Raw genomic sequence first — 14,387 nt, 5'->3', positions numbered from 1 at the left:
CTTGTATTTGTGCCCTTCGTTCTGTTCTCGCGCTCAATGTGTTGTTTTTCTGCCAAGTAAGAACCTACTAGCCCGGGCTTCACTTTCCCTTAATCAGTAGCTATAAATTATGCTGGTTATGGTTCACTCAATTAATTAATTATGGAGTGTGACACATAAATTATGCGCCGAATCACTGTGCTTGCAACCCTCGAGTTTAAAGCTCGTGCTAGCATCAAGCTTACTGCCGCCTAAAAACTAGTCTCCGCTAGGGTGGTTGCCGCTTATAATCTTCTAGAACCTTTAAGGCTGCTTGCAGAGAAGCTGTAATTTCATTGCTCTTTGTATCGTTTCGTAGTTGCAGTTCAGTTAGGGGATTTTTAATGACTGTTTTATTTGTTCTCGCATCAGTTTTATGTTTTTAGCTCATAGTGCGAGCTTGGGTCCCCACACAGATATTGATCAGCTTTCTTTTTCTCCTACTTCCCACACAGACTGCGTGCACATGCTGGAGCCGCAATCCATCTTTGGAGCCAGGCCGGTGCTTGAGAGATAAAAATGACCACGCACGCATTGCAGCACTCTCCACAATTGCATTATGAGGAGTATATAATCCCGCACATTTTTGGAGACCGCAGTTCTCCGAGCCTGAAAGCCGCTTTGGCGCGCGAGAAAGATCAATTATCCTGACCATGGAAGAGTCTTGCGCAATAAAAAAGTAACAAGGGACGCATGGCTTCTTGGGGGACACGTGACAGGCGATTTCTTTTCAGTCTTTCTGCTGGTGTCAGGAGAAATGGCTCAGCGATACAAGTCTCCGTCGTCGTCGCCGTCGTCGTGTTCAGCCGTCACCCTTGTCTAGCGGCACGTCAGCGTTGATCATCTGAAGAGAAGAAACAACTGTTTAAAGCATGCTGATTCACGCCGGCAGACTTCTGCTGACAGCCGACGAGGTTTAAGGCACCAATTAAACATTGACTGCGAACAAGTGGGCTAAAGGGGAGTGCGCGAATGGGAAATTCTATGAGGCCGAATCGAGAGTTAAGTTTCGGATAGTAATCCGCGAGGATTATAGCGGGTTGAATATTCGCTGTGAGTGTTTCCGTCTTTTTAGCTCGCTTGGGTATTGCATCGGCTGCAAACGGCGATAAAAATGAAGTTTACACGCCATTTTTAACAGAATCTACGAGGTGTACCCGAATATTACCCTTGAATGTAGGTTTTTCTCCCGGAGGGGTGTACGTGCACGGGCAATTGGTGCATGGAGTATACTAATTAACAAAACAATATGCTTAGTTTTTTAATTGCCAGTTTTCGGATATATATTGAAATTCAAGAACGCCGGAAGCCAGCACTTATTCCGAATATAGTTGATAAAAACCTGAATTCAGCCTTATGGTATCTATTCAGAATTATGGTATCTATCCCACAATTTTTAATAATAAGCATTCGTGAACTCGGTGACTCGAAAATCCCGCGCCCCTAGCACACAAAATGACCAACGGCTCAAAGAATAACAAACAGTTTGAAGAAGGTTGGGTGCAGCACTACATTTTCATGAAACTCCCGTAAACAAAGTTCAGTAACTGAGTCGACAAGATCATTGGGTAAACTTGTTCCTGAGCGGGATTAGAACTGAAGGCCCTCGGAACGGTCGGCAGGCACGGATCCCCAACACCACAACAGCTGGGTGATTGTAGCTCACTAAATGTGGACCTAGTGATTGCGCTGTCGACTTCGACTTGGGAACGTCTGTTAGAGACATGAGTAATTTGAGCATGCTGAATACACAGTCAGCAATTAGAAGAGTAGCAAACTACATTCTCTCTGAACGTCCTCCTTGCTTGGCGACGCGAACAGGGGGGGGGTATCGAATGGGGTGAGGGTGCGCCTAGTCATATTAGCGGGATGAGAAGAACAAGACGCCAAAAGAAAACGGTGATTACATTAACGATAGGAACACTAACGCTTCGGTAATCATTACGTCATTACGAGTGCTTCGCTGTCCTAGTAATTTGGTCCAATATTTGCGGACTTTTCTTGCTCCGTCCGCGAAAAAGGAGTGGGCACGGAGAGCGGATTCATGTTCGCGCAATGTGCGAGAAATTTCAATTTTGCCATCGCCGCCGTGACGAAATTTACTTATTTATTTATTTATTTACAGAATACTGCAGGCCCAGTGAAGGGCCCAAGCAGGAGGGACATAACTACAACGATGTACTATGCGCAACAGAAGTTCATAGAACATGAAAAGCGCGAAGATTAAGGACATCATTCAAACAACGCATAAGAAAGAAATTTAACCCATTAACAATACAGGTCAAAATGCAATATGGTCAATTGAGTCAATGCTATTTAAGAATGATGCAGGTAATTGATTCCATTCGGTTTCAGTGCGCGGGAAAAATGAGAATTTGAAATGATACAGTGCTCGTTTTCAAATTGACATTAAGCGCAATTTCTAATCACCCTGCCGTTAGGCAATGAGGTCCCAGATAAAGCGCACCGGTTGGTAACGGGCACTTTCATTTCATTTCATTTCATTTATTATACCCTTAAAGACCAGAAGGCATTAGATAAGGGAAGGGGGTAATGAAACATTGTTTACAGAAATACAAATGAACCTAGGTATTGCTGAAAACACAAAACGCACACAAAAACACAAAAGCACTAAAGCACCAGAGTTTGAGACATTGACTAAGGTGGGAACATCGCAAAATAAGTATTACATAATTTTACAGAGGTAACAATAGATCGAAGCAGCACATACTGAACAAGTTGAAGAATACATCTTGCATTTTCCTGACCATTGCTACCAAGACTGCATATATAGTATGTTAATCGCGTTTATCCCAACATAGACGAACCGTGCAGCATCACGCCGGAGGCAATCCAAGCTCTGTGCACGCGTGCGTGCCACTTCCCTACCCTTATTGTTCACTTGCTGCTCTCACCGGTGCCGCTCATAGATGCAGGCGGCGCCACCATACGGGTTGGAAAGACCTCACAGCGTACACGTTTTGCACCAGTTTTTTCAAGTTTTGTGGTGTTTTACGCGCGGTAGCTACACGTCAGCTATGAGGCGTGCCGTGCACTGGAAGTTCACGCAATAACTTCAAACACCTGGCTCACTTAGAACCTGTGCCAAATTCTCGGTACGAGGGCGTTTTGTTTTTCTCCTCCATCAGAGAAACGGGCCCAGCGGCTGGAATGGAACGCGCGTTTTCGGGCTCGCCAGCGCAACTCCATTAGCGTTTTCTTCTCGTATTACAGGCTGCTCTTCCACGAAGGCGGCCCAGCTTATGGCCTCGGCCTGTTCCTCGTATGAGCTTGAAAGCAATTCAAGGAAACGTGTGGCGAGAGCTTGTGCGGCGAGAGCTTGTTTTCCGAAAGGCGTGTTTTGCGATCTACGGGTCACCGGTTCGATGCTAGCCAGCGACTTCTTTGTTAGGCTTGTTTTTCAGCGTGTTTGCGGCTGAGCCCGATGACACAACAAGCTGCCGACGTCACTACTTTTTCGCTCCACAGGGCGTGGAAGCTTATACAGGGCTCGACAGGGCGTGGATGCTTAGATTAAACGACCTGTGCCTTTCTTGCTCTTGCTTTGCTACCTGTTTCATTCTTGACCCCAGCCTGCCTACAATTATTATGTGTAGTTAATACCGTAGCTCAATAGCTAATTACAGTATAGTATAGTTTCAGCAATACCGCTCATGATCGTGATATTTTTGCCGTGATTAGAGGAAAGCACCGCCCCAAATTTCACTAAATACCTCTGGATATGGTAGAAGCCCCGAAAAAAAAAATACTTCCCGTCCCATTCCCGACAAGTTTACTAAATGGGGCGCAACTGCGGCTGCAGACCTCCGCCACACTCAATTCTGCGAAACAGTTCTATATGCCATTGACGCTTCTTAATTGTCGCAACAGCGAACAATAGGTGGATTGGATACCATCAGGGTATAATAAGCCTGGTACTAAAGATACGCCAATCGAGATACATATAACCGTATGATTACCTTGTGTCCTGTCCGGGGTGAGAACGGCAGATTTTGTAGCCTAAGCCAAGGTTGCTATTTATACCTGCACGAGCTGCACCGCCACGACCCCCTTTTGTTGTTGTTGTTTGTAATACAAAGCAAATGTAAACTGAGCAAAGTGGGGTGCACCCAACTCCCTCCTCTCCCAGTTTGCAGCCGCCGACCCAGGAGTGCGATTGACAAGCACTCCATCAAGGGTGACTGAATAAGTCACCCCGTACTCCCTTTCCCGCGAAAAAAATTGTACGAAGGGCCTGGGCAACGAAGGAGACAAGCGACTCGACTTCCTCCCTTCTCATTTGAGCTGGTCAGTAAGACAAGATAATGTGTCTGCCCTGCACATTTCAGGTTGCGTCCATTCGCCTCCTGTCACTCTGTTGTGGCAAAAGACACGTCGGACAAATAAGGCGCTTCCCTAGTGACCGATTCAAGGAACGCAACAGCAGTCTATAAAAATGTGGTTAAGTGTCTAACATTGCACTGGAAAACATGCCACCGCGCCCCTTGTTTTACAGGCGCTCGGTTTCAGCGTAAAGCAACGAGCAACTACACGCGCGACAGTACGAAAGCTCGAAATGTCGCGCAGGGCGCGTACCGTCAGCCCGCTTTCGCTTGTGCTAAGTAAGAACTAGTTGGTTTTTGCGAAAACGTTCATTGGCTTATTGTGCAAAAACCAAGTCGTTCGTCATCAAAAAGACTCCGCAGAAAAACTAACGCCTGTTCGTCTAACGAGAACGATGGTTGAAACGCTCAGCTTTCTCGGGGGTGCGGGGGGATTTCTTCGCTATCGTGGGTTCAAAGAGTTTTGGTAACGAGACGGTCGCCATCAGTGAGACCGAGAAAGCTTCGCTTTAAATCCGAACTCCTCCGCCAGTGTCGGAATGGCGCTGTCGGTTAGACGTCAACTTCATAATGCGAGGGGTCCAAGTTCGATTCTGACCACAGGAAGCGTTTTGTTCTTTTTTTTTCCTTGAGGCACTTGGTCCACGTGCGTCCACGTCTCGCATTCTGGAGGTGCTAGATTAAAGTCCCATCCAGACACTAATATATTCAATTTTATTTTGCGTTCAAACGCTTCGCTTTCGTTCCCTTTGAGCCGTCGGCCATTTGTGCACCATTTCTGGCTTACGCTGGACGCTTGATTTTCCGCCTACCGAGTCAACTAATGCTTCCGCACTAAAATCGCCAACTGCACTAAAAAAACTGCGCTCAAGAGTCAGACACTAAAATATCTTCTATATGCTTTTACTATGACTGCCTACCTATGAGGTAAACAGAAGTATATATGCTCAGACTTCGTTCGTGTTTCCCAAAGTAACAACACTGTTATGTTGCACGTTGCATTGGGTACTAACAGCAATTTGTATATATATATATATATATATATATATATATATATATATATATATATATATATATATATATATATATATATTCCACATGCTGGCTTTGCAGCGTAGTGGGAATTGTCCACGTGAAGTATAATGCAAACAAATCATCCCCTGGGATTAAAGATGAACAGTTTTCATTTATTTTACTCGTTTCGTGCAGGTCTGTACGATTGGATCTCAGCAGAGATGCGTTAAAACATCGTCTTATCCGGTCGGCATCTACGCCTACAGATCCTCTCTTTATAATATCCCCGTAAAGTATCATGGGGTTTCCTGCCCTAGCGATCAACGCCTGTGGCGTCTGGTGGTGTACACAACTCTCGTACAGAACAAGCCCGGCGGCTTCGGCGGAGCTGCACGCCGGGTGCGTAAGTGGCCCGCCGGGCTTACGACTGCGGGAGGCCGCATTACCTTGATGAGGACGTCCTGGTATTCCCCGTCGGACAGCTTGTACCGCGACGGCAGCCGGATGTTGGCCCTCTTGAGCACCAGCTCAAGCTCGTCGCAGTCGAATATGGGCAATGGATCAATGTGGTGCTTGAAGATCAGCTGGCCGAGGTACTCCACGTAATGCATTCTGTTGGCGAAACGGTAAAACATAGGGCCCGAGAGACGGGCCTAAATAGATGAGCGCGCTCGCGGTTGTGTTTCTTTTTCGAGCGTGGCAGAAAGTTGCCCTTAGTCGTTGGCGTTCTCACCCTATAAACCCAGCGTCCCAAGGCAAACTGACACTTACACGTGTTTATAGAAAGAATTTTTTTATTCCGAAGAGAACGCTTTTCGAAAAAAAAAACATTTCTGCAGAAATTGAGAGAATTGTCTACTAAGCGTAACATTCTTATATTGCTTGTCTTGAGTGTAAGTTCCTTAAAGGCAAATTTATTGGTTTTCCTAAATCCATTCTGACCAATTATTTCCATTTACACTATTATAACGATTAGAGGTGAAAATTTCGCGAAATCTGCATTATTCTGTAAATACACGGCAATACACGGTTCGCCATTTTTCGTAATTCTTTTTATATGTTCCTTATTTCTTAGTTTTTCAAAATTTCGTTAGCAGCATTATCTCCATTTACGCTATCATAACGATTACATTTAAAACTTTTGCGAAATCTGCCTTATTGTGGAAATGCCGGGAGTTACACGGTCCACCATTTTTGGTATTTTTATTATATTTTTCTTATTTTTTGTTTTCTAAAATTTAGTTCGATCAAGTAGCGCAATTTACGCTGTATTAACGATTACAGGTGGAACTACCCCAAAATCTGCATCATTATGGAAATACAGGACGTTGTACGCTTAGAAATTTTCCGTTTTTTTTTTATATTTCGCCTATTTTTCTAGTTTTTCAAAATTTCGTTCGACAAATTATCTACATTAACGCTATTATAAAGATTAGAGCTGGAACTTTCGCTAAATCTGCGTTATTGTGGAAATGCGCGGCGGTACACGTTTCGCCCTTTTTCGTAATTTTTCTATATTTTTGGTATTTTTTAGTTGTTTAAACTTTGGCATGACCATGTTTTTTTTTTCATTTACGCTATTATAACGATTACACATGCAAATTCCGCGATATCGGCATTTTTGTAGAAATGCAGGGTGTTACACGGCCCTGGCCGGGGAAGGGGGGGGGGAGTACTCGGCAAAGAATGCTACGCATTAAAACTATGAGGGCAACAATAACGCTGCTTTCTTTTTCTCGCATTGCTTATACGGCGGGCGGACATTATACGGCAGGCTGATCTTGGCGCCGATTATTAACTAAAATTGTTTCGAAAACATTTTATCTGTGATGCGCCTAGGCAGTACGTTTTAATCGCGGTATTAAGGGGTCCGAGATAAACATCTTTCTTTATTAGTCTTTAGTTCGAAACGTCTTTAAAATTGGTTAGCAAACGCGTTTAATCTTTGCATTATGTAGCCCAGCCAGTTATTAAGGCTCTACTTACGACAGATACCTCGGACACTCGTTAAAAAAGATTCTTTCCAGCGTTCTCCGAAATCCGCGGGCATTCTACGATACTAGTACATTTGCATACATACCCAAGAAAGTGGACCGAAGGACTGTTTCTCCGCGAGTAGTTGGTATGAAATCAGACCCGCATTCCGAAGGTCATGGGTTCGGGTCCCACCCCGGGGAGCATTTTCTTCTCGACTTTCTGTCTGTCCCTAATTTTTCCCAAATATTTCCCAAAATTTACGTGTACCACAACGAAAATTTGAAGTACTGCCCTTATGCCTTTTTTGTGTAATTGACTGCGGTCTGTATTCGAGCCCCTCCCTCCCAAATATTTAATTATTTTGTTTTCAAATATATATATATATATATATATATATATATATATATATATATATATATATATATATATATATATATATATATATATATATATATATATATATATATATATATATATATATATGTCCGAATTATTTGACCAGGGCGTCTGTAATGCCTCTATGTCTACCATTAAAAACTGGGCAGCGCTCAATTGCACATCCCGTAAATGAGGATTGACTTTTTCACCTGCACAGTCCTGCCGTGCCTTCTTCCACGGGTCTACCGCAGATGTCATCCTTGAAGCCATCCCCGGTCTCTTTTTGCTCTGGCACCTCGCACCGCGACGTCTTGGCCCAGTGAGCGGGCGGTACGCTGTTAAAAGCTACGTTGCTTTCCTGCAAAGGGTCGGGCAAGCCGCAGGGGCCACAGTCAAAGAACAGACTCCGCAACAATCGGCCAAGATTCATACATGCGAAAGCGTAAAATTAAAAGAACAAAAAATTAACCGCTGTCGAATGTTACCCTCACACAAACGTCAGAGGACGCAGCGGGCTTCGTTCTTTATAGCTTGTGCGTCCGGCCGCTGCGTCCTCCATGTAGTGCGTTACATTCTTGAATAATAGTTTGTTGTTCATAGCGATTCTGAAGAGACGGTGAGACAAACCCCGCTCGACTGCGCACACGAAAAACTGAGAAAGACTGAACAAAATGTAAGACATCCCCCCTGCTGATCAAAAATTAGGAAGGCAAAAATAGTACATTTTTAATTATGGAAATATTAGTGTTGGGATTCGTTATCGTAGTGAAATCGTTCTTGTATATCTAGAATGTCCCATAAAAATGCTTGTTTCCTCGTCTCGCACGTTCCCTCACTTTCCTATTCTTTCGTAATTGCTTGTCTGGTTTTATTTTGAGCACCGAATATTCTTACACGTAGATCTTTGCTTTAATGGACTAAAGAGGCTGGAAAAATACCGTCTTGCAACTGTGATTATACCAAGCCGAATGCGCCTGAACGCGCTTGAAAACTAAGCAAACAACGAGGTAGGGAGCCATACCTCTAAAAGCCTCTGCAGATCCTCAACATTTTTGTCACGGAGGTAGAAGAGGCAGTTTCGGGGGTGATGAGCGTGCAGGCCCAGCCTGACGCAGTTGGGAGAGCGGCCGCATTTCTGGGGGCAGCAGGAAGACGAGGGTACGTGAACGACGCCTGTGAGTGGCCAGCCCACTATATAATTCCAGAGGGAGTAGCGCTTACCTCGCCCATCTTGAAGGGCAAGTTGCAGCCACAGCAGAAGTCGAAGCCGCATTGATAGCACTTGAAATGCATGCAGCCACCGCGAGCAAGGGCATATCTGAACTTGCAATTCGGGCAGTCTGAAAGCAAGGGAGGGGGGGGGGGGGGGAACTCGTTCACGCTTGCTTTTCCAACCGTTGCGGTAGAAAAGACGCGATAACTGAGAAATACGAAAGCGACCTAAGCACAAGTGGTACCATTGCTATACGCTCCCAATGATATCACACCGGTGTGGCATGTGTGTGGTAGCCGTGCCCCATATCGCTTTGCTCCCTAGCTATTTTTACATAACTCTGGCCGCTGCACTTAGATTCACGGCACCTTTAATTTCATTTGTTTGAAGTACAATCAGCAGAATTTAGTTCCTGTTAAATATTTATGGTGTAATGCATTAGCCCTTACATCATACTTTCTTTCAACAAGATATTTTTATAAAGGATGTTGTTGTTTGAGCAGTCTCGTTTTGTATTTACCCAACCAGCCCTCAATCCTTATATATATATATATATATATATATATATATATATATATATATATATATATATATATATATATATATATATATACAACAGTGCAGGCATTAGACACAGGCAAACGGCCGTGCGCCAGATGCAGCAGCCGCGAAAGCGGCATCGCAGGTGACAGCCGACTCGCAAGCACCGACGACGGAGACGACCGGAATGAGACTCTGGAAGCCTGCTCAATTCTGTATCACGCTCATTAAAGCCTCTCGCCAGGTATATTGCAGAATAGGGGGGATCCTGGTCCTCGTTGTCTCCATATTTGGTGTTGTGATCAAACTTTTTATTGTGATAGGAAGCCCCGTGCATGGAGGAGCGGGACGAGAAAGGAAACATTGCTACTACATGTTTTCAACCTCAAACTGTACCACCTGGACGTGGATTATAAGAAGATATACCGCCGCTTTTACCCGTTACCATGTTTTCAAGTCGGTGCCTAGAGAGAGAGAGAGAGCGATCTTTAATGAAGTCTGGCGATGTTAGCTGGGCTAAAATGCCTAACTTGCTACGCCAGTTGATGACGTGATGAAGATGATGGCGATGATGTCCAAGAAGTTGATGCGTACAGATACGGCGAGTTATTCACAGCGACTGGTCTAGACCTGTGTGTTGCAGGTACTCTATCAGAGCTTTGGTAGCCCGTAAAGCACGTTTGGGACACGCCCATGGTCCTAAAACGTCCTTTAGCTGCATGTCCACGGAAAGCGGCAGTCCCAAAGTCACAGTGAGGGATACTCTTTGAGCACTGAATCGAGCACATTCACAGAGCAGGTGCTGAAGGGTTTCTCGCACATCACAGTGGGGGCAGAGTGGCGAGCCTGTTTTATCTTGAAGAGAAAGTTGCGCGTGTATGCGACATTCAACCGCATGCGATGTAGAATTGCTTGTACCCGCTTTCCTTGCTCCACTCATTGCCCAGTTCGTCGCTTGCTGCCATGCAATCGTCGAACGCCATGTTTAACTTGTCTCTGCAACATTCAAGTTAACAAATCTGAGAGCATGACCTACCTATTCCGTTTTCCGCCAAGTATCGTGTGATGCCCTCAGCTTGACTTTCGGGGTCATTGGCTTGCTGCCACTCCTGATACTGCTCACAGGTGATACCTTCGTGCTGTTTTTGCCACTGAAAAGAGAGGTCAACCATAACAGTTGTAGCGAAAGCTCATATGCAGAAATCAATGAAATCTTTGCCCACACCTTTAATTACTCGGCACACACACATTATATATATATATATATATATATATATATATATATATATATATATATATATATATATATATTAAATTGAATTGTTTATTTCGGCAACGAAAGGAGGTTGGCCTGGGGCTATGGCAAAAGGCAACATTTCAAGTCGCCTGGCTAGGCCCCTAGCGCTCTCTTTCCCTCTCTCTCTCTCTCTCTCTCTCTCTCTCTCTCTATATATATATATATATATATATATATATATATATATATATATAGCGAACTAGAATAGGAAATGAGGAGCTCGTTGAAAATAACTCAGAAATAAGATTTGGCACTCAAGAAAACCTCGGAAATCAAAGGGGAAGATGTGGTAGGTCATTGAAACAGATAAATAATTTGGAAAGAAAGAAAGTGGAGAAAAAACGCCCGCCAGGTGGGATCCGAACCGACGACCTCCAGAATACCGGTCTGGTGCGAGAACCACTACGCTACCGGAGGGGCGATTTTCCCCTCCACTTTCTGGGGTATTTATGTTAAGCTTTTTTGTTTCCTGTTCTTGGGGTGGTAGCCAGCGCCACTCGGACTACTTGGAGTGAAGGGGACCTTCTTTTTAACCCCCGGGCCGTGACTCGATTGTCTACGACATGTCAAGAGGGGTCGACCAGCGTTGAACCCTCTTAAGCTTCCTATGGCACCAAGACTGCCAGAACCGAGGCCCTCGCTATGCATGTAGCGAATCAGAATAGGAAATGAGGGGCTCGTTGAAAATAACACAGAAAATAAGAGTTTACAGTCGAGAAAACCTCGGAAAGCAAAGGGGTGGATGTGGTAGATCACTGAAACAGATAAAGAATTTTTTCTCCACTTTCTTTCTTCCTTTCAAATTCTTTATCTGTTTCAATGACCTACAACATCCTCCCCTTTGCTTTCCGAGGTTTTCTTGACTACCATCTCTTATTTCTGTGTTATATATATATACATACATATATATGCTGTGGTGATGTTTATTGACACGCACGCCTGCAAATGGTCACGTCGTCTAGCTAGACCAGAGTCCGAGCGAGCGTAGCAAAACCGGGGCTGAGGTCTGAGCTGTGCGAGCCACACTTCGTCTTCTCCCAAAAGCACTGCGTGGCACATAACCTTTCAGGAAGACTGTCCACGAACAGCTATCCTATGTTAGGACACGGCCACAGTGAAAGTGTCAATCTTCTGGTGGTCATGTTCTGCGCTACAAGATATATATATATATATATATATATATATATATATATATATATATATATATATATATACAGAAAGAAATGCCGGCAGTCTACAACACCACAGAAGGCATAGTGGAATGGTTAGACTCTTTTTTTACCGTTAGTGATGTTACAGTATTTTTTTATTAATTTACGTGAGAAAGAAAGAAAGAATAACACGCGCCCAGAGTGGAGACCGAACCCACGCCTTTCGATAAGATCTCGAATGCCTTACTAATTCGGCTACCTGGGCGACTGTGTTCTCCTCACTTTCTGGGGTATTTATCTACATCTGTATCTGACGCTTCAGGGTGGTAGCGTGGGTTCGGTCCCCACTCTGGGCGCGTGTTCTTTCTCTGTTTCTCACGTAAATTAATAAAAAAATACTGTAACATCACTAACGGTAAAAAAATAGTCGAACCATTCCCCTATGCCTTCTCTGGTGTTGTAGACTGCCGGAATTTCTTTCTGTATTTCCTGACGAGCCCCTCATTTCCAAACCATATTATCCTGTGATATATATATATATATATATATATATATATATATATATATATATATATATATATATATATATATATATATATATATATATATATTTCCCATCCCATCCCATATATATCCCACTACAAGCCTAATCGTTCAAACCCCGAAAAAAAGCAAGCACTCACGGGCTTCCGGCACGTTGCGCAGGTTACAGCCTTGCAGTCAGGGCAAACGAGCCGTACTTGGTTGGGGTATGTGATGAAACCAGAGGAACACTGCGAATCAAAATTTTGGTGAGGCATCTACCAAACAAAAACAGCATGCTTGATATCAACGATGTAACTGTTCATAAACTACCTTTTTTATGCGGTTTGCATAATATTTAAAGTGGTTCACCTCGTTCAGGGCTGCCTTTGGGACATTAATATACTAGGGTCTAAGCTTCAAAGCGAGATGAAGAGCACTGTGGGAAAAGTCGCAAAGTGCAAAGAGCTCAGAATAAATTGATTCTACGTGCCAAAGCAACGACTTCCAGGAAATAAATCGATGGCATTACTCCTTCCTTCAATTTTAAAAACTGTAACTTTCTCGGCGGAGATCAGGCTGAAAATTCAGCTCTGTTTGCGTCCGCCTGCGTTCTTGCGTGTGTTTGCGCATGTGCGCATTCCTCAACGTCTACATCAACAGTGGCAATGAGTCTAGTAAAATAATTTTTCAAGCAACAGTACAGTACAATACACGCAACGTAAAAAGTGCAATATTTTTATTTCTGAATATATAAAGTAATATTGCATTGCCTGACCATTGCCTTTTTACGGCTCAATAAGCGTTGCGGTGGTTTGAATTTTTATTTTCATCCTTATTCTTGCTCCGAATCAGCCTGTTGTCACTTAATAGACATTTCTGTATTTTGTTGATTCCCTACCCTTTTGTATTATTTTTTATTTCCAAAGTTATCAATTTTTATTCATAATGAGCTATTTCATTGACTAGTTGACTAATGCATTTATTTATTGACCGCACATCCCTCAAGCGGCTCATAATAAGCAGCTGGGCAATATTTTGCAAGAGCTAAGTTTTGTAACGGAATCAGCGCACGTTATTCCAAGAAAAACTGGTCACCGAGCGACTATTTTCCTCCATGAAAAGATGGAAGATGCAAAGGGGGACAAAGTTGCCTCACGGTAACAAAAAATCACTGCTCCTCATGTTAGCACCTGAAAAAGTTATAACTGCGAAGGACGATGCGACTTCCTACATCATACGGAACTGCCGTGGGGTATCGCTACTGTAGTAAGCTTGAAAAAACAATGAACCTGCATGGAGTTATTTTGTGCTAACGCTATGAAGCTGCTTGTACATGAGTGGCTCAGATCGAAACAACGAATGCAACTACAACGCCGAACCAGGCTCATAACCGATGAAACGGAGAGCCTGTCGTCTTTCTGTGCTGTTTTTGAAGCCACGAAGTATCGCTACACAGTCAAACCCGATTATAACGAACCCGGATAGAGCGAATTATGCTATATATCGAAAAAAAAGATCAGTTACGGAAATACACGCGAAAAATATTCCTTATAACGAAGTTCACATCTGATACATCGAACTCGGCACGCATATAATTGCCGCCAAAATGCATGGTCTTGGAGCGGCGATTGAAATGTTGATTGGCTGCGATGGAGATGTTGAGCCTCCCATGGTGCGACGTTACTCCCGGCACTTTCCGTAACTATTTCCGACGCGCCTGACTAACGATTATACCCTCCCAGTCAGCGAGTCCGGACCAAGATGGAAGTATCGATGAACTGCGAGAAGAGCTCGCGAAAGTTCCCGATGTTGTGCTGAAAGGAGTGCCCTTCGAGGACTGCCTGAGTGTCGACGACGACATTGCCTTCACTGTGAGCCCCTCGGACGCCGACACCGTCACCGATGTCATGGCTGCTGGCGCTGCTGGAGGC

The 14,387-nt window shown here is 44.0% G+C and overlaps 1 protein-coding gene across 3 annotated transcripts in view; it reads right to left on the bottom strand.

Moving 5' to 3' along the window:
• Positions 1-552: 552 nt before the first annotated feature.
• LOC144155295 (uncharacterized) overlaps positions 553-14,387 on the bottom strand; it is a gene marked incomplete in the record, with an annotated part of 200,835 nt that continues 187,000 nt past the window's right edge. For all 3 annotated transcript variants that reach the window (XM_077686636.1, XM_077686638.1, XM_077686637.1), the window contains 7 exon segments: positions 553-862; positions 5,822-5,987; positions 7,940-8,088; positions 8,752-8,865; positions 8,952-9,070; positions 10,520-10,634; positions 12,615-12,704. In XM_077686636.1, the coding sequence (XP_077542762.1) occupies positions 821-862; positions 5,822-5,987; positions 7,940-8,088; positions 8,752-8,865; positions 8,952-9,070; positions 10,520-10,634; positions 12,615-12,704 (795 nt within the window).

The sequence above is a fragment of the Haemaphysalis longicornis genome, unplaced genomic scaffold (assembly GCF_048455015.1).
Source record: "Haemaphysalis longicornis isolate Haplotype H1 unplaced genomic scaffold, Haemaphysalis longicornis Haplotype H1 scaffold_1, whole genome shotgun sequence".
In the NCBI taxonomy this organism is placed as follows: domain Eukaryota; kingdom Metazoa; phylum Arthropoda; class Arachnida; order Ixodida; family Ixodidae; genus Haemaphysalis; species Haemaphysalis longicornis.
Note: the sequence above shows the minus strand (reverse complement) of the source record. Positions and strands in the feature narration are given on the sequence as shown.